The following is a 24,205-nucleotide window of genomic DNA, read 5'->3' as shown; positions in this document are numbered from 1 at the left end:
GAGCATTGAGAGCATTTTCGTTATATTTATGAATTATTCGTTTTATGTTTTTTCTTCTTTTTCGGGCATGAAAGATTTCGTACGAAATTTTGCTGCTGACTGGGTGACTGATATGGGCTCGTCGGACTCCAGTGGCGATTAGAACGATTTAAACTCTCGCAGGAAACAGTTTGAAAGTCAGTCGTCATATACTTAGAAAGGAAGTGCGATTGTTATTGGGCTTCGATTAGTGATTGTCAATAATAAAAGGGAAAATACTAATTTACATATATACATACATTCACTCATACATATATATATATATGTTTGTACATAAATTGGGTGTAATAAAAATAACTAAATAATAAAAAAATAAACAAAATAATTTTTTTTAATAATAATAAATAAATAAATATTATTAATACAATAATACAATTTTTTTTTTGTGATTTTAATAGAAATATTTTTTTAAAGTTCGTACCTGCTTATTAGTACTACATTTAAATAATTTATTCACGAGTGGATGAGTTTCTAACAAAATAGGCAATAAGATGATGCGATTGCTGCAGTCTCGTGCCACACTATCGGTGACTACCGCAACGGCCACAGCAACAAAGAGCAATTTGATAACGGCTAAGGATGGAGCGACAAAGCCATTGATTAGATGGCGTCATGTGAGTAGCAAAATATAATCCGAAAGCGTGTTTCAATAGGGATAAATACTCCAAAAGCATAGTCCATTTTTTATGACCTAATTGTCTAACCAAAATGAAAGTTTGCACTTGGAAATAATTAAAAATGACTACCGAAAATTTGAATCAGAATTTGGGGACTCTCCCTACACCTCTCGGTGGCGGATTTTGAGTAAATATCTTACGATCTGAATCAGATCATATGAAGCACTGAAACCTTTTCAGTGGAGCTTAAGAAGAAAATTGTACGTAAAATTGAAAACGTTTTAGCCGTCAGTCAAAAAAGTCGTGAAACAGTGATTTTTATTCATAATATTCATGGGAATTTTTTTTATTAATTTTGCATGGAATTTTGTATTTAAAATTATTTTTGATACTTTGTTCAAAATTCAAAAAAATTTTAAAATTTTGTTTAGAATTTCGATTTTCTTACTCTAAATTTCCAAATTTGATTTTCATAACTTTAAAGTGCAAGTTTGTAATTGTGGAAAGTTCCTGTTGATTTTTAAAAATTTGTATGCAGACAGTCGCTACATTTGTTTCACGCCTTCAGGCGTTGTATGGAAGAATATGTACACGAATTAGAATTAAATTATCTACAAAACTGCATATCAGAAAAGTAAAAATAGTTCTCAGTAAAAAGTTTGAAATTTGTTGAAAATTTGATGATTTTTTAACCCTCCGTTGGACAACTATTTTAAAACCTTCTGTTGGGCACTCGGGTCTGGCATTTCTTCGCTCTGTTTGAGGATCCTTTTTAAAAGGTTACATCCATAAATCGATAGCAAATTAAATTTTAGGAAGTTACCTGAAAGCTCAAGTCCTTAGGTGTAATAGGATTACACAACGTAGGATTAATGTTTCAGAAAAAAATAGAATTTTGATTCTCAGTGCAAAGTTTGAAATTTTGTTGAACATTTAATGAAGTTTTATTTTATGTTTCATAAAGTTTCCCCCTTATATTATGCTTTTGTTTTTGTATGAATTATATCTTTATACAAGGTGGCGCAAAAGTAACCTTGCGATGTTTTTTGGCTGTAATTTAAAAAAAAAATTAAAAACTTTGATTCTTCTTGTGGATTATATTTATTTGGTCTTTTAATTTTTTTTACATCAAGTCGATAATATGATGTCATGTAAATGGCCGCCGCCACAGTTGATTGCCATTTGAGCCCTTTTTATGGCATTTTCCATCACTTTGGCCAAAACTTCCGGCGATAGGTCCTCGCATTCTTGACGGATATTGTCTTTAAGAGCTGCAAGAGTCTGAGGCTTGTTGACATAAACCCGCGACTTCAAAAAGCCCCACAAAAAGAAGTCTGGAGCGGTTAAATCAGGCGATCTTGCTGGCCAGTGCAAATGCATCCTTCAGCATATCGGTTGTGGCACGTGCAGTGTGTACCGTTGCACCGTCCTTTTGGAACCACATGCTTTCCAATCCCAATTCATCCAGTTGCGACAAAAAGACCTCGTTGATCATTGCTCTGTAGTGCTCACCATTTACAGTAACCGTTTGGCCCGCGACGCCTTCGAAGAAAAAAGGTCCAATCACTCCTCCAGCGAAAACAGCACAACATACAGTAACTTTGAGCGGGTGTAATGACTCTTCGTGGGTTACATGCGGATTTTCAGTGCCCCAGAAGTGTAAATTTTGCTTATTTACGTACCGCTAAGATGGAAATGGGCCTCATCACTCATGATTTTTTTTGATGAAAAATCCGCTTGGTGGTGATTAAGGATGGCGTATGTTAGACGCGATTGGCGGTCAGCAGCTAACAGCTGATGCACCGTCTGGACTTTGTACGGAAACATCTTCAAATCTTGTACCAAAATTCTCTGTAAAGACCGTCGACTGATACCCATTTGCGTGGCACGTCGTCTGGTCGATGTCGACGGCGCTTCCATGACATCCTACAGCAGCAATATTCTCTGCAGAACGACTACTCCGGGGTCTGCCACGCCTGGCAGCATCTCGTGTTGTGCCAGTCTCTTCGAGGCGAGCGGTTAAACGTCGCAGTGTTTCACCAGTAGGCGTTGGACGGCGAGGAAATCTGCGACGAAATTCACGTTGTGCCAAAGTCACCGACCGATTATTGGTCAAATAAATAGTCAGCAATATTCCGCGTTCTGGAGCAGTGTAGCGTAACATTTTTTATTAACGTGTATTTCGCATGTGTTTACTACACAAATGTCAAAACAGAATTGAAATTAGGGGCCAATCGCAAAATTTATAGCATTTTCTGATAGGAGGATTACTTTAGCGCCACCTGTTATATAAAAATGAATGTTTGTCTGTATGTCATCGATGAACTCAAAAACTACTAGACCGATTATTATAAAAATTGGTATATATACGTATTTTTCCACGGAGGAGGTTTGTAGAATATGCTCATTGATGCCACTCGCCACCAGGTGGCGCTGCTGAGTAGAAACTTCTGCCCCCTTTAACCGATTGTCATAAAAATTAGTATGACCATGTAAATATTTTTACACAGAGGAAACGAATATGACATTTCATAGACAAGAAATATTGTGTATCCCACAGCACTTCAATAAACATTGAATTGAAACTAAACTTTGTAATGTCACAATTTTTTCGAAATAAACAAAATCAATAGAATGGTTTAGAATGAATTGAATATTTGTGTACTGACTTTCTTTAAAGTTATTTTTCTTAAATTTATTTTAGTTGTTGGCGTAGCAACGCGCGCCGGGTACAGCTAGTTTTTATATAAAATTAACAAAAATAAAAATTAAAAAAAAATCGAAATTTTGTTGAAAGTTTTATGAATCGTTTTTTATGTTTCATACTTTAATGCTTCTTTAAAATATGCTGCTTTAGTTAAAGTATGAACTATATTAAAAAAAATATTTAAATATTAATATTTAAAAACAAAGTTTAAAATTTTGTTGAAAATTTGATGCATTGTTTTTGTTTCCTAAAGTTTGCAGCTTTCAAATATTTTGCTTTTGTTGTTGGTTGGTTAGAGTGGTGATTCATCCTGAATCCAACTAGTGCTTCCGCACCATTTTGTTGCCACATCCTCGTTACCAACTTGTTATTTACGGCATGACTACACCCAGTCTGTGCGGTTCAGGAACCTTATTAGGTTGTTGACATCTAAGCCAGACAGTTGTTCGAGCTCCTCGAACAGCGGTTTGCCCAGGGTTAACATTCTGTCCTTCCATAGGGCAGGGCATTCACAGAGGAAATGGAAGATTGTTTCCTTTTTCTCCGGTTGTTTGCAACTGTGATGCTTTTGTTGTACTAGACTATATTTTTATACAAAATTAACGAAAAGAAAATGTATTTTGATTCTCAGTAAAAAGTTTGAAATTTTGTTGAAAAGTTGATAAATTTGTTTTGTATGTTTCATAAAGGTTGCCCACTTAAAATATATTGCATTTGTTGTTGTTGTTCATACTAACCATATTTTTAGACAAAATTAAAAAAAAAATAAAAAAATAAAAATAACTCACTGTACTAAAACTTGTTTGACACACTGCATATAGAAGAGTGGTGAACAATTCACTCCAAAAAAACTTTACCGCAATTTAGCGAAATTCAATTTCATTCAGAAATTCTCGATATAAATTTAAATGCAAACTTCTTATGCTCCTATTGAAAGCCCCAATACTCGTATATTAATTGTTGAAAAAATTAAATGAAATGAATCTAAGGTTAAAAGGTGCTTTTAATTTGCAGTTTACTTTGATAATTTCGACTTTTGTCATATGCATTTGTAAATATTTAGTACTTAGGAGCTAATTTTAAATACATTTTTTATATGCGAAAATCTAAAAGATGATGAAAAAACAAAACGTTAGCCCTCTCTCCACAAGTTAGACTGATATATGTATGTATGTTGTTCTTGCCTTTTGAATGTCACAGTTATGAAAATACTATGTATTTCTCAAAACCCCTCCAGCCAAATCCGGACGCTATTCCCCCCAGTTGATACCATTTCTTTAATGAGACCTTCTAGACTTCACAAACTGTTCGTGTGAAAAGAGGGAAGCGTGAATTACAATTTAATAAACAATTAATTGAACTGAACACTTTAGAATTAATCGATTTTTTTTAAAGTGCACAGATTAATAGAAATGTGACTCGCAAGCTCTGGCCCAGCTTACTATAATTTTCTTCATTTATTGCACTTATAGTACATTTTTAGCTCTGTGAATGCTTAATACTCGTTAAATTAATATAAACATACACATAGTAAATTAATATGTTTGTAATTTCAATTTCAGCATGGCAAAGTGATTGCCATACGACGGGAGGATCAATCCGTGTGGGAGAGACGTGCGCCTTTTGGGCCATCGCACGTGCAAAAATTGGTGAAAAAAGGTGTCAAAGTGATAGTGCAGCCCTCGAATAGACGCGCCTATCCCATGCAGGTAAGGAGGATATGGTACAGGGTTTAGGAAATTTTAATTATTTGCACGCCAACTGAGATTGGATTTGCCACCTTTACAATGAAACAAAAGTAAATGAAAATAATCAGCTCGCTTTAGGCAGTTATAAATTCTCCACAATCAAATTTCGCTACCACATCAAATCAATGTTTTGTTGTTTTTTAATTTTTAGTTACGCAATTAGCAAAAAATTGTTGGCTAGATTAGCAGCTGTTATGATTATCAAAGATTGATGTTTTGATTAGTACAAAACTATAAAAAAAGCTGCGAACAAATTTACGATTAAGTTTCCGCCGCTTACCAGGGCTAAGTACTTAGTACATAGTACACACCTACGTAGATATGACTATGTATTCTGTGCCCCCATAAATATTGAAAAATAGAAGTAAAAGCCTGCGAATTGATTGTATTGGAAGTGTATTTCAAGTTCTATTGAAATAACGCTCATGTGTCTCACTTTCACTCCGTTTTATTGCTGGCGCTAACTGTATGAATGGCAGTAAAATGTGAATTTGCTATCCCCCATTTCGAGAAGAATTTTGTTTTTTTGCCAAAAATGCTTTTATTTGAAAAAATTTTTTTTTTATTCAGCAAGTATTAAAAACTAAACTAAATTTATTAATTTTTTTCTTTATTTATAATTTTCAAAAACAAGCCTTTTTCATAAAAAAAAAACAAAAAACAATAGTACATCTTTATTCAGAAACACAGAAAACCCAAACAAAAATTAACTTAATTTTTCTATCTTTATTAAAACAAAAAGGTACCGAATAAGAAATTAAAAACAGAAAAAATTATTTTTCCATAAAACGCGTATATTTAAAAAAAAAATAGGAAAGAGGAAAGTTTTATTCACAAAAAGAGGAGAAAAAAATTAAATTAATTTTTCAAATAAGTGCGGTCTTTGGGAACAATTTTTTGACTAAATATTTAATTATTGTAGTTTTATGGACCACATATTTTTTTATTATACTTAAAAAAGTAGAAAAATTATATACATTTTTTAATAGATTAGAATTTTAAAATAGATTAAAACTTTGAGAAAATTTTATAAATGCGTTTTTTGGAATCTTTATAATTTATTTTTTTAGCAACACAAAAAATGTAGAAAAAAGAGACATTTTTTTTTTAAATTTTGTTTTCTGTACTTTCTGTACACAGTTTTTTCAATAAATGAGTTTTTTGTAATTTTTGCTAAGTAGAAAAATGAAATAAATTTAATGCTGTCTGAATAAAACCTTTCGTATATTTAATTTTTTTTTTTACAATAAAAAATATGTGATCAAAAAACAAAAAACAAGTAAATATTTAGAAAAAATTAGATTTTCCAAAAAACGCATTTACTTCTAAATAAATGGAGTCTTATTCAGAAACAACAGAAAAAAGTAAATTTTTCTGCTTTTATAATAAAAAAAAATGAAATACTTAAAAAAAAATTCTGAAAGCAGGAATAATTAAATAAATAAATTTAATTTTACAATGTTTCTCATAAAAAAATATATGCTAAAAAAATAAATACTTAAAAAAAATGCTTTTTTATAAAAAAAAACTGCACTTAAACAAAAAATAAAATTAAAAATACGGAAGGTTTTGTTCAGACAGCAGTTAAAATTAAAATTACAAAACCATAAAAAATGTATTTCATTTTTCGCGTTGCTAAAAAAATAAACTAAAAAATTCCAAAAAAACGTATTTATTAAAAAAAATTTATTCAGAAAGGACAGAAAACAAAAACAAAAAAAAATATTTCATTTTTCTACATTTTTTACGTTGCTAAAAAAATAAATTAAAACTTTGAGAAAAAAATATCAGGAAGTACAGAAAACAAAAACAAAAATTTTTTTAATTTTTCTACATTTTTCGCGTTGCTAAAAAAATAAACTAAAAAATTCCAAAAAAAACTCATTTATTAAAAAAAATTTATTCAGAAAGGACAGAAAACAAAAACAAAAAAAAAAATTTAATTTTTCTACATTTTTTACGTTGCTAAAAAAATAAATTAAAACTTTAAGAAAAAAATTTCAGAAAGTACAGAAAACAAAAACAAAAAATTTTATTTCATTTTTCTACATTTTTCGCGTTGCTAAAAAAATAAACTAAAAATTTCCAAAAAACGCATTTATTAAAAAAAATTTATTCAGAAAGGACAGAAAACAAAAACAAAAAAAAATATTTCATTTTTCTACATTTTTTACGTTGCTAAAAAAATAAATTAAAACTTTGAGAAAAAGATTTCAGAAAGTACAGAAAACAAAAACAAAAAATTTATTTCATTTTTCTACATTTTTCGCGTTGCTAAAAAAATAAACTAAAAAATTCCAAAAAACGCATTTATTAAAAAAAATTTATTCAGAAAGGACAGAAAACAAAACCAAAAAAAAAAAATATTTCATTTTTCTACAATTTTTACGTTGCTAAAAAAATAAATTAAAACTTTGAGAAAAAAATTTCAGAAAGTACAGAAAACAAAAACAAAAAATTTATTTCATTTTTCTACAAAAATAAACTAAAAAATTCCAAAAAACCCAGAAAACAAAACACAATAAATATAATTTTTCTAGATTTATAAGTATAATAAAAAAATGTGTGGTCCAAAAAACCAATTAAAAAATTAGAAAAAACATGTTTGTCCAAAAACTGCACTTATTTGAAAAAAAAAATAAAAAAAGGTAAAGTTTCGTTGAGCAGCTGTTTTCAAAAAATGCAATAATTAAAAAAAAAAGAATTTAATTTAATTTTTTAACATTTATAATAAAAAAATATGTAGCCAAAAAAAAAACTAACTCTAATGAAAACTCTGAGTATTAAAATTATTTTTCGCAAAACACGAATTTTTTACGAAAAAAACAAAAAGAAAAAAAACTAGAATTTTTTTTCAGAAAGTACTGAAAACCATAAATACAATACATTTAAGTTTTCTCATGCATAGTAAAAAAGTATGTGGTCCCAAAAACCAAATTAACTACTTTCAAATATATGCTTTTCTAAAAAACCTAACCAGTGCCAGTGATTTAGCTTAAAAAATTTCTACAAGTACTAACTTTTATTTGCCACCCGGCCTAATGTACATAAAATCATAATTAATTGTAGGATTGGCCTCCCGTGGAGTATATAACACATACATGCGTCACACGGCACTTTCAGCGATAAGACAGCACTCCACGGGGGGCCAATCCAACAAAAAGCAACGTAGAAAAACAGAAAAACAAAAACAAGCTGTAAATAAATTTAATAAAAAAATATTTTTTGAGTGCCACTTGTCAGCGAAGTAGTCAATAATAATTATTTGCTATTAACTGTGTTCTTCTTCACTATCAACCCAACAGGGGAGGATTGGGTGGAGTAAAAGACTTTTAACCAAGGCTAGAGCAATTATGCACAGATGTATTGGCAGAAGCTAAAATTGCCAGAAGGTCTCCGTCAAACTCAAACTTAGGCTTCCTGATTGCTCTCAATCAAGTTAGTTATCATTCTCTATATTTCTAGCCATAGCCATCAATGTGGCAGTTGCTTGGTTGCTCGCTAGCGCTACAGCCTTTAAACAGGCTCCTTTAACAGGCTACCAGCTAATTTTTGATAGAAGAACTGGCTGGGCCGTGGATTTTTATTCCGATGGCTTCTCAGAGCAAAGCGAGTTGTAGGGGCTCTTTTGACTATCTACCCTTGGGTAGATGGATCTTAAGTCAGTTTGGCGAACGCAGGTGGAACACTTCCATAGAGAATGTTGCAAGTTTTTTCCGGCTATGGGTGACTACCAAGAGAGTTTATAAAGCGAACGAGCGCATTCCCCTATAGGAACTCAGGAAGTACTCAACAGGTCTTCAACTTAGTACTGTAACAGTTGCTTGGTTGATTCTACTTTATTGAGCTCTCCTGAGTTGCCCTGATTTTATGAGTCTGCGATACAGGCAGTTTGTTTCTCACTTTATTTATCCTATCGAGTCGTACCACCTTGATCGGTTACCAATTAAGTTATTTTTAGGGGATTCGTATGAAAGCAAATTACTTTTATAAAATTTTTGAAGACAGCTTTTGAAGCCGAATAGGTTTGCAAAAAATATTAAAACTTGAACTTTGTTCCAATTTTATTAAGCAATAAATTTAAGAAATGGTAATCTTTAATGAAACGTTAATAACTCACTAAATTTTTGTTTAGCGCTGTTTTGCAAAGAAATCTGTGATTAGATTGGATGAAAGATTTTCAATTAACTATTAATAAAAAAATGATACAAAACGAAATATTTTTTTGTCCATTCCAAGGCACCTTGAGCAGGTGGCGGTAGAGGTAGCAACGCGGATCTGTTAAAGGTGATGGCAATGAACCTACAACAATATTTTGTATTACATTGGAATATAACGACCAAAGAAAATAGTAAAGAAAAAGAAAAGCACAAACAGCGTTGAAGAGCCCACTTTAATTTGAAGTAAGAAGCATACGACGATAGTGCGAATGGAACGGCTCTTCGTCATTTCATTTTGTGCTGGCATTCAAATGTACACAGCGAAATAAAAAACAAACAAAAAAAATCGCCCGGTCTACTGCTACCCCCTTTAATAGATTCGCCTTGATCAGTATGTAGCTGGTTTGATTTTTGCTTTTGTCAAATTTTATTGAATCCTTTACTTCATGTGGGCCCACGTATGATTCAACTTTATTTCCAAACGAAGTATTATAAAATAATGCAAACTATTTTTGTCCATAAAATATATATTTAGCAATAATAGGTGTAAGTGGATGAAAAATCAGAATTGAAGTGCGAGTGATTCATTTTCAAAAAACGATTGTAAGTATAGTGACGAAAAAAAAAATACTTTTACGGAGTCGATATACTCATCTTTCTCGACGGATAATCATTTTTCCGCTTTTCAACTGTTTTCTATACTTAACAATCATGATTCAATAATAAAAGGTTTTCTCAGTAAGCAGCCTTCTCATTCCCTCTTGACAAATTGGGTCCCTTAGCAAGACACTGGGTTGCTAACTGTAGAAATTTTTAGCAAAAGTGGAAGAAAAGTAAAATTTGTAGGAGAAATATTTCGTCTTCAAAAGGGGTTTTAAACACAAGAACTTGCTCGGTATGTCCATAACCAAAACGATATGGAAAACATCCTGACATACAGTTAAAAGCAGGATATGATAGCGCATCTTTTTGGGGCAATGAACGTGAAAGATGGACGTTTTGACAATTTGAGCCCCATGCCTTTTGAAATATAGGTTGGGAAAGTACTTACTAGGTTACTTAAAAAATACATAACTTACGTACAAGAGCTCATTAGAAATATGCAACTAATCACAGCCTCCGGATGGCAGATGGTTTTTATGAGGATCTTTTTCATGGCAGAAATACACTCGGAGGTTTGTAATTGCCTGCCGAAGGGCGACCACTATTACAAACAACATTTCCTATCGTTTGGTGTTTCAGGCCCGCGGTTTCGAACCGTTGCACTTCCAAATGGTAGTCACACATCAAGCCATTCGGCTACGGTGGCTGCCGTCGATATAATAATAATTACTTTAAATAAGTGCAAGTAGTTTGTTAAGTATTTATGAATGTAAGAATAATCTTGACTGGGTGGTCAAAACTCCAAACTCACGTGGACAAGGCATGGTAAAGAAGAGCGCCGTGAGTATGTTCAAAGTTGGTTTTTAGTCAACCAAATTTATGATGAATCCGCTTCTTCTATGAAAGAATTCAAGGTCATAATACTAAGGTAACATAATAGCGACATATTGGCGATACTTCGTGATCAGTTTTGAATTTAAAAATTAATTCACAAAATATAATTCTGGCATTAAGTTAAACGATTTTTTTAATATCATATTTGGCAACTTCCATTTATACTAAATATTTTTTATAATTTAACTAAAAAAGGACTATTTTGCTACCATTTTAAGCAAAAGGTATTTAATATTTCCATTTTTTCCATCCTTTTTAAATGCAACCTTTTGTAAGGGAGTGTTCTAATGTTACAGGGAGAATTCTAATGTTACAAGTGAGCAAACCTTTAATAATTGAATCATGCTTCACAATACGTTTTTGGCTAAGAACAAAGAACCAAAATGTAAATTTTGTTTCATTATTTTTCCTTTAGTATGTCTTATTGATAATCCAGTAAAGTTATTTTCACCATGAAACAATTTTTTTCAATGATTTATTAATTCATGCAGTAAAGGGTTAAATTACGCTACACCAGATTCGACTTGGTTTTGGCATTTTAGGGACCAAAAGAAAAATCGAAATTGAGGTAGTAATCTGGTCAAATACTCATTTTTTATAGATATTTTTTAGGAATTTAGACACCAAAGTAAGCGCCTTAAAAAAATATAGGTGGCTAATCAACAGGATTTTGGCTCTTCAGGACATCTGAAACGAAAAAGTTAAACTGATTATTATTTTGTAGGCTTGCCATTCTGGCAGGTGCTACAATGGGAAAATTTTTTTTAAAAATAACAAAATGGCGGACTTTTTAGAATTCCTTTTTTTGAAAAGTCCTTTTTAACTTAATTGACATTGCTGTGCCAATTAGAAAAATTTTTTTTTAAATTTCTGAAATAAAAAATTCTCCATTTTAAAAGCGAATTCGGGATTCAAAATCTAAGAAACTCTTTTCTAAGAGTATTTGAAACGAATTTAGAATTTTTCTAAATGTAATCTACAAACAAAATAAATAATTCAAATATTATTTTTTCTTTCTAATGCTACAGGTGTACTTGCATTCTGGCGCTACTGTACAGGAGGACATTAGCGAGGCTTCTGTGATATTTGGTGTCAAACAGGTGCCGATCGATGCCCTCATACCAGGAAAAACATATTGCTTCTTTTCGCATACTATTAAAGCACAGGAGTCCAATATGCCATTGCTGGATGCTGTTTTGGAGAAAGTAAGTAATGAAAATCGATGTAGTTTCTACAAGACGGCGCAAAATTAATCACCCTACCGAAAGGTTTCACTAAAACCAAGATTTCCATCACGCAAAATTATTTTGTTTTATTTAATAAAAATTATTCAAAAAAAAGTTCGATGATTAATTTTGCGCAACTAAAATTCGCCATTTATTCATCTCGCATTTATTTCATATTTTCCTCATGCGAGCTGTAGATTCATGGTGGGAGTGGGAAATGTGACCGTAAGACGTTGAGTGAGAGTTTGAAGCGCTAATTTAGCGTTTAATCGGCGACAAAGTAAAGGGTGTTCTCATCTTTTGACAAACTAAAATGAAAATCGCGAAATATGAAAATATGTCAAGTTGAATGGCAGACCTAGCCTAGAATGAGATCCTGCCAAAAATACAGGCACTAAGATTCAAAACAATTTCCTGTCTTGGCACATCTGGTTAATGCTCGCAAAAATAGTATCACAGAAAAAAGAAGAAGCTGTGCGAAGGATATCATTAACTTATAAGGCGTTCGTTCAAATTTGTATTTGTGTTAGGAAAAATACTCTAATTTTCACGTCGGTAGATCAGAGTTTGGCCTGCAAAGTGCACGGAGAATTCAGCTTCAATAAGGAAACATAGCAGAGAAAATAGAAAATCGTGTTCTTTTTCTCTGGTTGCTTGAAACTGTGACTGTATGTGGTATAAGGGATGCCCATTTTGGCTGCTTGTTCCCCAAAAGCCAGTTATGACCGCCGTGGGTCTGCAGGCGTCCCGTTATTTCATGTTTATCAATGTTGACATTTTCTGAGGTTGTAGGTGGGTCATAACGTTCTGCAAACTTTGCATCTGCGTCTGATTCCTCCATCTACAACTGAATCGTTATTCACTCCACTGGGTGCAATCAAGAATACGATTTTCTCAAAATATCTACGCATCGCGGATTGTAGAGGGAGGAATCAGACGACATGCAAAGTTTGCAGAACGTTATGGGCCACCTACATAATCTTTATTCATGGCAGATCCCCCTCTTGTCCGTTCATCTGCTTTTTCATTACCTTTAATGTACCGATATCACAGATCCTTCTCTTGCCAGTTCATCTGCTTTTTCGAAACCTTAAATGTTCCGATGTCCCGGGACCCAGATTAAGGTGACGTTATGGTTTTCACTCAAGGTGGTATGGCTATTCCTACTTTGTTCGACCAGTTGGAGGTAGCCGAATCCAGGGTCTGGATTGCAGCTTGGCTATCCGAAAGAATAGCGATATTCCTTTTAAAAGGGGAAGGTACTGCAGGCATTAGGAAGACGTACCAATTTTAGAATTTTAAGTTCATGAGAATATATACCTGCTCCAAGACCACAATCCATTTTAGAGCCATCATTATAGACTATAGTATCGAAGTTGTTTAGTGAGAATCCCTTACTCCATTCCGCCTTAGATGGAAGGAAAGGTTCCTGTTGAATGTTACCAACGGGACGATGTAATCAACCTTTCCGAGGTGTACTGAGTTTGTCGCAATTAAAACAAAAAAACCTAATTATAAACTGCATTAATAAGTATTTTTAATAAACGACATACTTGAGATGCTGCTCGGCAGCAGAGATTTCTGAAAATTCTACCTACGATGTGGACTTTGCCTATGAGTCTTTTATTACGTATGCATTGGCGGTCCCCATAGCCGAATGAGTTGCTGCGTTGCTACCATTCGGAAGTGCTCAGTTTCAAAATCTCCGTGGATGAAACGGAAAATGATAGCAAACGGGTTTGCCGAATAGCTATCGCCTATCGGCAGGCAATGGTAAACCTCCTAGTGTACTTCTGCCATGAATAAGCTCCTTGTAAAAATTATTTTCCGTTCAGAGTCATTTTAAAACTGTAGGTCTCTCCATTTGTGGAACAACATCAAGACGCACCGCACAAATAACTAGTAGGAGGAGCTCGGCCAAACACCTAATGAAGGGTGTAAGCGCTGGTGATGGTAGGAGAAAGGATCTTCTTCTTTATTGATAGAAATAGTCTTCACTAATTGCGAAATTTTCCTTCCATTGAAGTTTCTTTTATTTTGGTAGCAGCTTGCAAGAGCTATTGGGGCAAATGGCTTGTCTTCCTGAATGGACTGAGAACATAGATGCGTCAATTAAGCAGAAAATGATATTTTTCCTTCCCACGACAGTCGGTTTTACGTTATCGGAACGACCCATACAAGCTGCTAAAACAACTACAACAACAATTTTTTTTGCTGCATGGCTTTTAAAGCTTCACCTGTCTAGAGACAGCATTTGACACCAGTGCCTTAATTTTCACCTCATTTCACAGAAGTGTGTCTCTCAAATAAGCCAATGAATAATCCATTACATTCACATATGCACTAGCATAATATATGCATACATACAATCATATCCACATACATACATTTGAACTCTTGCATACGCAATGTATTCAGCTTTTGTACTCAGCGGTACACACATACATATGGACTTGTAATTGCCTGTTTCACAGATTCGCAGTTAATTATGTTATAATCAACCTGTCATTCTGATTTTGATATCCTTTCACAGAATATCCGTTTGATTGATTACGAACGTATAGTGGACGAGCGTGGCGCGCGTCAAGTAGCATTTGGCAAGTACGCCGGTGTAGCGGGCATGGTCAATATCCTACATGGTGTTGGATTGCGGCTCCTGGCGCTGGGTCATCACACACCTTTCATGCACATCGGCCCGGCGCATAATTACCGTAACTCGTCAATGGCGCGCCAAGCAATACGAGATTGTGGCTATGAAATCTCATTGGGCATGATGCCTAAGTCCATTGGCCCGTTGACAGTTGTGTTCACTGGTTCGGGCAATGTGTCGCAAGGTGCGCAGGAGGTGTTCCAGGAATTACCCATAGAATATGTGCCGCCTGAGATGCTGCGCAAGGTGGCTGAGCATGGCAGTAAGTAGTGAGCAAACAAGAAAACAAAAAAAAAACAGAAAATAATTAATTCTGTGTGCCCACGTAGGTCAGAATAAATTGTATGGCTGTGAAGTAAGCCGCACGGATCACTTGGAGCGACGTGAAGGTGGTGGCTTCGATGCACGTGAATATGATGAGTTCCCTGAACGTTACATCTCTACATTCAGCTCGAAAATTGCGCCCTACGCCTCGGTGATTATCAATGGTATTTACTGGGCGGTGGGTAGTCCGAAGCTGATTAGTATACCGGATGCTAAAAATTTACTTCGACCAGCGAATACACCTTGGTTGCCCACAAGTAAAGGCAGTCCTGCGCTACCACATCGCATGTTGGCTATCTGCGATATCTCTGCTGATCCGGGCGGCTCCATTGAGTTCATGAACGAATGCACCACCATCGATACGCCTTTTTGTTTGTACGATGCAGATCGTAACAAGGATATGAAGAGTTTCAAAGGCCCGGGTGTTTTGGTATGCTCAATTGATAATATGCCGACACAGCTGCCGCGCGAGTCGACCGACCTTTTTGGAGAACTGATCAGCCCCTTTGTGGATGATATAATCAAAAGTGACGCCAAAAAGCCACTGGAAGAGGAGAACTTCTCATATCCCATCAAGTCGGTGAGTAAAAAAAGAAGTGATTTCATTTTAACCGAAAATTAATATTTCAGCCTCTATATGTGAATATATGTATGTATATGGAAGAGAGTCCTATACCAAAGAGCCAAATTGTCGAAAAAATCGAAGCGAAATTTCTCATTTTTTTATTGCTCGCTAAGAGAAATATTAGTTTGTGGAAAAATAAATTCATTATTTTCTCGGTAAATGGCTGTAGAGATCGATATCTCGTAAAGTATCGATCAAACAAGTATCTTAAAGTTCGACTAAAAGTCACTTAATAAACCAAAGTTCAAAATTCAACTTGAAAACCAGAAACAAGGCAGAACGGAAAATGTGTACGGTAACTTAGGTGGGTAGGTAAGTTTAAGTCGCAGTCAGTCTTTAAACCAAGCAGCAGTAGCAGTTCACCTGCTACTATTCGTTAAACCATTTTCTTTTAAGTGCTAATTCATTGGCCTGGCTGACACTTATATCTCTAAGGTCATCCACATCATTCAAGAATGATGGGCCAAAGTATTCAAACCACCATTCAGACTCTTCCTCCTCCTTATTCTTGCAGCTTCTGCATGTCTGTCGAAACGAGGTACATTCAATCTTTGAACAGATCATCCAAGGAGACAGAGGCTTGTGATCAAAGCAACTAATATAGCGACATTTACATGTCTTGCCGAGTTTTAATAAACAGTTTAAACTTTTGTCAGCAATATCGTTCAGAGATGAAAAGTATACCGATCTCAGGCAGTTGTAACGAGTTTTGCTTAGAGAAGGGCAGTGGCAAAGGAGGCGTCTCCTTTCTTCCTCACAAAAGTAGCACGCTTCGTTTTGGACCAACTCACTTCAGCACTCGAACTAATATTTTAAATTCTTTCCTTGGGAGTGATAGAATAAAGTTTATTGTTTTCATACTGCAAGGTCGTAGCATTATTTTGGAGGGTTGATACTTCTCGTATAGACGGTGCTTCCAGAGTTGGTTTCTTGTCCAGTTCCGTCTTCAAAACTGAGAGTGAGGGATATACGTTCGACGTACTCGTCCTAGGCAAGCGGGAGCCGGTCTTAGCAAGCTCGTCAACTTTCTTTATTCCCTTTTGCCCTGGTGCCTAGTAAATTCTGACCTTTATATTCTCGCAGAGTTCGTTTTTTTTTGATATACAGTACAGTTACACGCGTTCCTAGTAGTCATTACGGCCATTATTGTTTTAATAGCAGCTTCATTATCGATGAAGATGCCTGTGTGAGTGTCGATTTCGATCGATATCTCTAAATGCAGTCACATTTTTGCCTAAATAAACAGCTACCTTATTAATGGCGAGAGTTTCAGTTTGAAGTATGCTACAGTCCTTGAGAAGACGAGCCGAAACACGATCCCGCGACAGTCGGTTCTATGTGACCGGAACGACCCGGATTTATATACGGCCGAGGACTGTCACTCCAGCAGCATTACCTATATATGTATTGCTTATGCTCCTACAATAAAAACTACAACAACAACAAGCCGAAAAGCTTACTATTTACTTCTTACTGTAGTCGCCAAAGTCAACTTATCGCCAAGCTTTGAGCCATCAGTAAGAAACCGCAAGCAATTTTTTCGACCAGTTATATTGTCAACCCACTAACATCCAGCTGGAATTCGAGTATTAAATAATCTATTAAAATATGGTTCACCCAAACAATAGTCCACAGGATTTGTTGAGCCCGTACCGAGTGATATGGCCGAGTGTTCAACACCTAAATCGCGCCAGTGATTACTTGCGGCCAGCCGAGCAGCAGTGTTACCTGCATTTTGTTTACCAACTAAACCTAGGGGAGGTAAGAAGAAAAAAGTATTCAGAGCATCAGAGAGTGGGGTTATAAGAGCGACTCTGTTACATATAAGCGCCATCCGTTGAACTTTCTCTATTATTTCTAAACATAGTCTTGTCGAGAGCCGTTCACCAGACTGTAATCCCGTTACTTGCATGCATTGAAATTTTACGAAAACATTTTTTTTCAGTGCACTTTAACGAAATTAACCCATAACATTTTCCATTTCGACTAATTTCTAGAGTTTCGGTTGAGCTTTGATTCATTTTGATATATTCTTGATTTTATATTTTTAAAACTCATGTTCGAAATCTATAAAACGCTAATTTTATGTGGCGCGTTTACTATAAATATTTAATAAATATGGCATACACATACTTACATATAAAAGTGCGAACTTATCAGTTAAAAACAGCGACAAGTGAAGTACAGGGTTACCAGATTTTACTCACTAAAATTCTAAACCAACGAACTTTTTTGATATATTTAATATATTTTTCAATAGCGTCTATTTAGAATTTCGAATTTGAGCTATAGATTTTTTAAATAATTTAAATAAAAATAATTTTTGGTATCCAGTTTTGGTATCCGGTATTGAATGGTCTATCAATTTTAGTATAATAAAGTGCAATTGCAAGTGGCTGCAAAATGCCATTGAATTTTGACAATTTCTTTATTGCCAGTGTCAAGCATTTTGTTCCAAACAAGTTTATTCAAATATTTGATGTTGTTCTTAGGTTTATATAACAATTTTCGAAAGTATTTGGAGTTTTTTAGCGACTTGAGAGCTATCGATATCGATAACTGTGGCTTGACAGCTGAGAATGGCGAACTGTGTTGACATTTCTGTTCATTAAGGCTTGAATTGTGAATCCTCATGAATCCTTTAGCGCCAGAACAATGTTTCAAAATTGTGGAAATTTACTTCGAAAGAAAATCTGTCCGCCAAGTTCCTAGACTTAAATCTTGCAGGAGATTCCGAAATGTCGATTCTTGGTCGTTCGCAATTTATTGGCCTTTGTACTTCGACGACGCGGAAAATTTGAAAATTCTTTCTTAGGAAAGCGCAGAAAAGATGGATCTCCATTTCTTCACGTGCTATTTAAAATCCCTTTGGCCTTAGAACAATAGACGAAGCACACAGAAAGTCTTGGAGACTCCACGCCATTCAATTTCCAAACTAATAGCTGTGTTTACCGGTCACTGGATGGTCGGAACACACGCGGAAAAGCTAGGATTACCCTTTAACCACCATTGCAGAAGCTGTGGGGACTTTTCGGAGAAGGAGACTGTTGAGCACTTTCTCTGTAAATGTCCGGATTCAGAAGCTAGACGATTAAGATCGCTGGGTGCTCCTTTCTTCGGCAGCCTGTGGCAGTGCGCCAACCTAAATCCCATCAATCTTATCTAGTATATAATATCAACAGCTCTGGCTAGCTGTAGATATCTGCCTGTTGGAGGTCTCAAAACGGCGCTTTAGTGCTACTTGAGGAGTGCCAGACCGGCACTTCAACTATTTCACCTACATACCTTTCTACCTATCATGGCTTACGTGTCTATAAAATACAGTTCGTGCAAGAGTTACGTTGCGTCGGATTTTTGCTGATTGCGCCTATTTAGATTATTCAGATTTATTGCAACAAGAAGAACAAAAATTGCACAGATCGAATTGATCATGTAAGGCGTAGCCACGGCGGACATATGTTGGATATTATATTAAGAAAATTATCTGCCGGATTATAATAAAAACTTTATACCAAAAATATTTCTGAAGCTCTTGAAAAAACACCTCTATAATACTTACACATCAAAAGATATGTATTTTTGTTTAGACATACATTGGTATGAGGCATAAAAATAAGAATGGCAGCTATTCCTAGCTTGTTCGAGTTGTACTCCAACTCTCCTTCGATATCTATCGTCATGAAATGGACTACAGAATGTAACCTTAACATCTTTGCAGTTGGTAACAAATCACGCTGCTGCCTTGATAAGAGTTTTTTTTTTGTGACAACTAGGAAATACAGCACTCAGACAACATTAAGTCCATTGTATTGCACTCGGGCTGCCTTTTAATTTTTTTTTTAATTTAACCAACAACATCCGAAGAACTCTGAGTAGATCTTGTGGTGCCAAGGAGCCAAGGTGGTCGCTTTTTAACACATCAGTGCCAAAGACCTCAAGCCTGATTCGAGCGAAGGCCGGGTAGACGCATAGAAAGTGGTTCGCTGTCTCATCTTCCTCAGACGCAGTGTCTGAGATGCCTACCTTTTCCATGTGCTTCGCCTCCAGAAAGTGGCCCGTCATCAGTCCAACCAGCTGTCAGGAGGACCTGCGACAATCGGTCCGATATGATAGGTAACATCAGTTTTGTCCATTTGCAGCCTCTCTCAGCCTGCAAAGCCCGCTTGTGGGTTGAAGTAGTCCGTTTGCTAAAACTGTCTTTGATAGCTGAAGAAGGGTGTGCAGAACGGGCTCGTAGCTAAAGAAGTTGGTCTTAGAGCCCATCCTAGCTAAAGGGTCCCATGTCCCGGGACCCATGTTAGCATCCGGATATTATGTCTACCGACATGGTTCAGTTATAGCACTCAACTACTTTTGAAGTGATTGGAGGAGGCCATGAGTGTAGTTTTGCTGTCGCTGCAGACACATACAGATCTGCCTCTCCCCCCGTTTTCCATAACAAAGTTCATTTCTTCTTGATAAGGGTTAATAAAAATCACAAAATATTACCATCTTCGGATATCATTTTCAGGAAATTCTACACAGCTCTAAGCGTCATATGTCAAAGATTTTAAGTTTTACGTTTGAAACTTGTTTTAACTGCAGTACTGAAGTGAAATAATAATAATAAATAAGAAATAAAATTACTTTCTCACCCACAATAAAAGCTTGTCACTGAAAGACAATTATTGTCACAAAATGTTTTGAAATCATCTAAACACTAGCAACAACCAAAAGTGAATGCAAGCGTATGCACGAATGAATGCATGAATGTATGCACGCATGTAATGGTAATGGTAATGGTTGCACGGGTTAGGCCTTTACGTACTGGGACCAGATTGATCTATTGTGCGCCCTAAGTGCTTAATTTTAACTATTTAGTATTGCGAGGGATCGAACCAGCTCCTTCATCCTCTATTAGGTACGAGCTCAGGATTCTGAGTCTCCTGTGACCTATGCTTCACAATTGGTGACTAATTATTCCATGGATTCCTCTTCATCACAGCAGAACCAGTGAACTAGTGCTAGATAGTTTTATTGTATTGAAATGTTTATTGCAGGCAAAGTGGGCTGTTACACGGCCTGCACGCATGTTAGGACATGATTTTGGGAAGTGGAAATGAAAAGGTTGCATTTACGATTTGTTCACAAATTAATGGTGTTGGCGGCGGTTACCGTACACTTTTCCCAATCCATTTTTCCCAAAAGTCATTTTTCTCAAAACTTTTGTTCCCAATAAAATAACTCCCAAACCAATTTTCCCAAAACCATTTTTCCCAATTCAATTAAAATCCTATTTTTCCCAAACTTGTTTTTTTTTTTTGCGTAGAACTCCTTTTCGCGTGGGCGGTCTTCGGCCGCGCTTCAAAAAAATAACCCTCATCAGTCTGACTCCGGCTACGCAATCCACCGTATTTTTGCGTAGAACTCCTTTTCGCGTGGGCGGCCTTCGGCCGCGCTTCAAAAAAATAACCCTCATCAATCCGACTCCGACTACGCAATCCACCGTATTTTTGCGTAGAACTCCTCTAAAGAATTTATTTTATTGGGAACAAAAGTTTTGGGAAAAATGACTTTTGGGAAAAAAGTCTTGGGAAAAACAGTTTGGATGAAAAAATTTGGGAACATTTGCCTTTGGGAAAAGTAAGCATTGGGAAAAAAGTTTTGGGAAAAACGGATTGGGAAAACTGGTCGGCAACGGTTGGCGGCACCTCTTAGCACATAATGAGACAAATAACATTTTCCACCTTTATTTCTGAAACGGAAAGCCAACTTTCTGCAGCTCTGCCAAAAGCCGTTTAAAAAAATGATTCCACCCTAATGCACATTTACTATACTTCATTGAAAACCATTTTTCACACTATGCGCGTTGTTCTGAAATGAATGAAATCTGTACGACTTTTCAGAAATTTTCATTTCAAGAGTTTTTGGAAACTCATTATTTTCACTCCTTTTGTTAGCAAACAATTTTTCAAATGGACAAAGTGATCTTGCTAACAAAAACACTTCAGAACTAATGCATTAAGTGATTAGGGATTGAACGAGGCAGAAAAGTATTGTAGATATATCTAACCTGCCCACAGCTATCACTTTCGCAAATAGCCGAATCAAAAAATAGAACCTCACAGAACCGCACAGAACCCCAAATCTTCATAATGTTAAAAATCAAAAATTTCTACTTGTCTCAATAAGTTGGTATGACTGGTAACCCTGAACGAAAAGCTGATAAGGTATGGTAGTCGCCTGAGTTAAAAGTACGAAATCGAAAGACTTGAGCAGTGCCGTCGTTGTTTTGAGTGATCACGAAGGTTGATAAGGATTGGTGCGATTAGTTCGCTCTTCCTGAGTGCGAAAGAGTTTGTTATTCAACTTTCGTCATGAACACAAAAGATGTTAGAACAGGTTTTTTCTTAATACCATTTATCGGAAACCTCTTCTTTTATGTTTATAGGCAATCATCGCTAGCAATGGAAAACTGACAGATAACTTCCAGTACATACAGGAGCTGCGTGAATCCAACAAGTATTTATATGTGCTTGCTATATTGCCTAACTTTTTATTGAAATATTTTTCCCGATTTTCTGTACAGCTACCGTTCCCGTCACAAAATTGAAGGTCGCCTGGATACGGACAAAAATGTGCTTGTGCTGGGTGCTGGCATGGTTTCAGCGCCGCTGGTCGAATGGCTAGCACGCGAGAAAGACGTCTCAATTACTGTTTGCTCGGCGCTCAAAGAGGAAGCTGATCGACTCGCCAAGGATTACGATGGCGTCGACAGTGTCTATCTAAATGTGACCGAGGGTATCGAGCATTTGCAAGAGTTGTGCGCCAAAGCAGATGTTGTCATCTCATTGCTGCCTTACAGCCTGCACAGCATGGTGGCCAAATGCTGTGTGGCCGAGAAGACACACATGGTGACGGCAAGCTACTTGAATGACGAAATTAAGGAGCTGCATGAGGAAGCGCGTCGCAATGGTGTTACCATCATGAATGAGGTGGGTCTCGACCCAGGCATTGATCATCTGCTCGCATTGGAATGCATCGACGAGGTGAAGGACAAGGGTGGTGTCATTGAATCGTTTGTTAGTTTCTGTGGCGGTCTACCTGCGCCTGAGCACTCAGGCAATGCGCTGCGTTATAAATTCTCTTGGTCACCGCGCGGTGTGCTGCTAAACACTTTATCCGCGGCGAAGTATTTGAGCAGAGGTCAAATTGTTGAGATATCTGGTGGCGGCGATTTGATGTCAAATCCACGAAGTCTAAATTTCCTGCCCGGTTTTGCGCTAGAGGGTTTCCCCAATCGCGATTCCACAAAGTACGCAGAGCTCTATGGACTAGGCAGAGATGTGCATACACTGTTGCGTGGCACCATTCGTTACAAAGGATTCTCCGAGTGTGTGCAGCCGATGCAGTTGCTTGGTTTGATTGATCCCGAACCGCATCCAATGTTGCATCCGCACGGACCGGAGGTAACATGGCGCCAATTGGTGATCAATATGTTGGGCATGTCCGATTCGAGCATCTTCTATGAGAATTTAAAGCAAAAACTGGTCGAACGCATTGGAGATGCCGATGGCATCGAGAGTCTTGGACTGCTGGAAGATACACCGGTGGTAAAGATGAACACGCCATTGGATACGCTAAGTCACTACCTCGCAAAGCGTTTGGCATTCGGTAAATTTAACTTAATGCAAAGCTCTTAAACTCTTCAATTTCATTTTACTGCCCATTTTAGAATCTCACGAACGGGACTTGGTTATACTGCGTCATGAAGTGGGCATACGCTGGCAGGATGGCCGTCGTGAGGAGCGTGGTATCAACTTTGTTGTATACGGCCAACCTGGTGGGCATTCAGCAATGGCCCAGACCGTAGGCAAACCGGCGGCAATAGCGGCCAAAATGATTTTAGATGGTGAGCTTATGAAATACTTTCCTCGTTCACTGTTAATTGCTCAATTTCCATGTTTCTCTAGGTGAAATACAAGAACGCGGTGTATGTCTGCCGTTCACGCCCGACATCTATCGGCCTATGTTGCAGCGGCTACGCGCTGAGGGCTTAACAGCCACGGAGACAACTAGATTTTTAAACTAACTAAATATTTTCTACTTCTAATGAAATATAATTTTACGTACCAAAATGCTTTAGTATATCTACATAATTTACACGATTTTAGTAAAATTCGAAAAATATTTATTTTATAAAAGTATATATGTACATTTTCTTAATCTTCTTTATTCCTCAAAATTGCTATTAGGGTAAATAATACTTTTTGATAGTATAAATTTTTTTGATGTCAACATCTATAGATCCTTCACCGATGTCCTATTAGTCCCATGACGTTTACCTGAGGAGTATTGCCTCTGAAAAGAAAAAAAATTAAGTTATATTTGAATTTCCTAAAATGAAACATAAATTAAGTGATTAATTGATGTATCGAGTTTAAGGTGGGAGCTTTTTATCTATTGGCAGGTTTCTGTGTTTTATACGTAAGACAGATGACAATCGATCCGTTGAGTACGTTGCGGCAACGAATTTTACTGAGAGCAAAATAGATTTTGCGGCCGCCGTAGCCGAATGGGTTGGTGCGTGATTACCATTCGGAATTCACATAGAGAACGTTGGTTCAATCTTG

General features: G+C 36.1%; 1 protein-coding gene across 1 annotated transcript; it reads left to right on the top strand.

Moving 5' to 3' along the window:
- The first annotated feature begins 159 nt into the window (after positions 1-159).
- LOC129248452 (alpha-aminoadipic semialdehyde synthase, mitochondrial) lies at positions 160-23,730 on the top strand. Its single transcript, XM_054888006.1, has 10 exons — positions 160-203; positions 454-653; positions 4,926-5,072; positions 11,797-11,973; positions 14,528-14,906; positions 14,974-15,548; positions 22,024-22,094; positions 22,162-23,246; positions 23,308-23,484; positions 23,546-23,730. The coding sequence occupies exons 2-10, from the start codon at positions 531-533 to the stop codon at positions 23,662-23,664; spliced, it is 2,853 nt and encodes a 950-aa protein (XP_054743981.1). The 5' UTR covers positions 160-203; positions 454-530; the 3' UTR covers positions 23,665-23,730.
- The last annotated feature ends 475 nt before the right edge of the window (positions 23,731-24,205 follow it).

This window comes from Anastrepha obliqua, chromosome 5, assembly GCF_027943255.1.
Source record: "Anastrepha obliqua isolate idAnaObli1 chromosome 5, idAnaObli1_1.0, whole genome shotgun sequence".
NCBI lineage: Eukaryota > Metazoa > Arthropoda > Insecta > Diptera > Tephritidae > Anastrepha > Anastrepha obliqua.
Note: the sequence above shows the minus strand (reverse complement) of the source record. Positions and strands in the feature narration are given on the sequence as shown.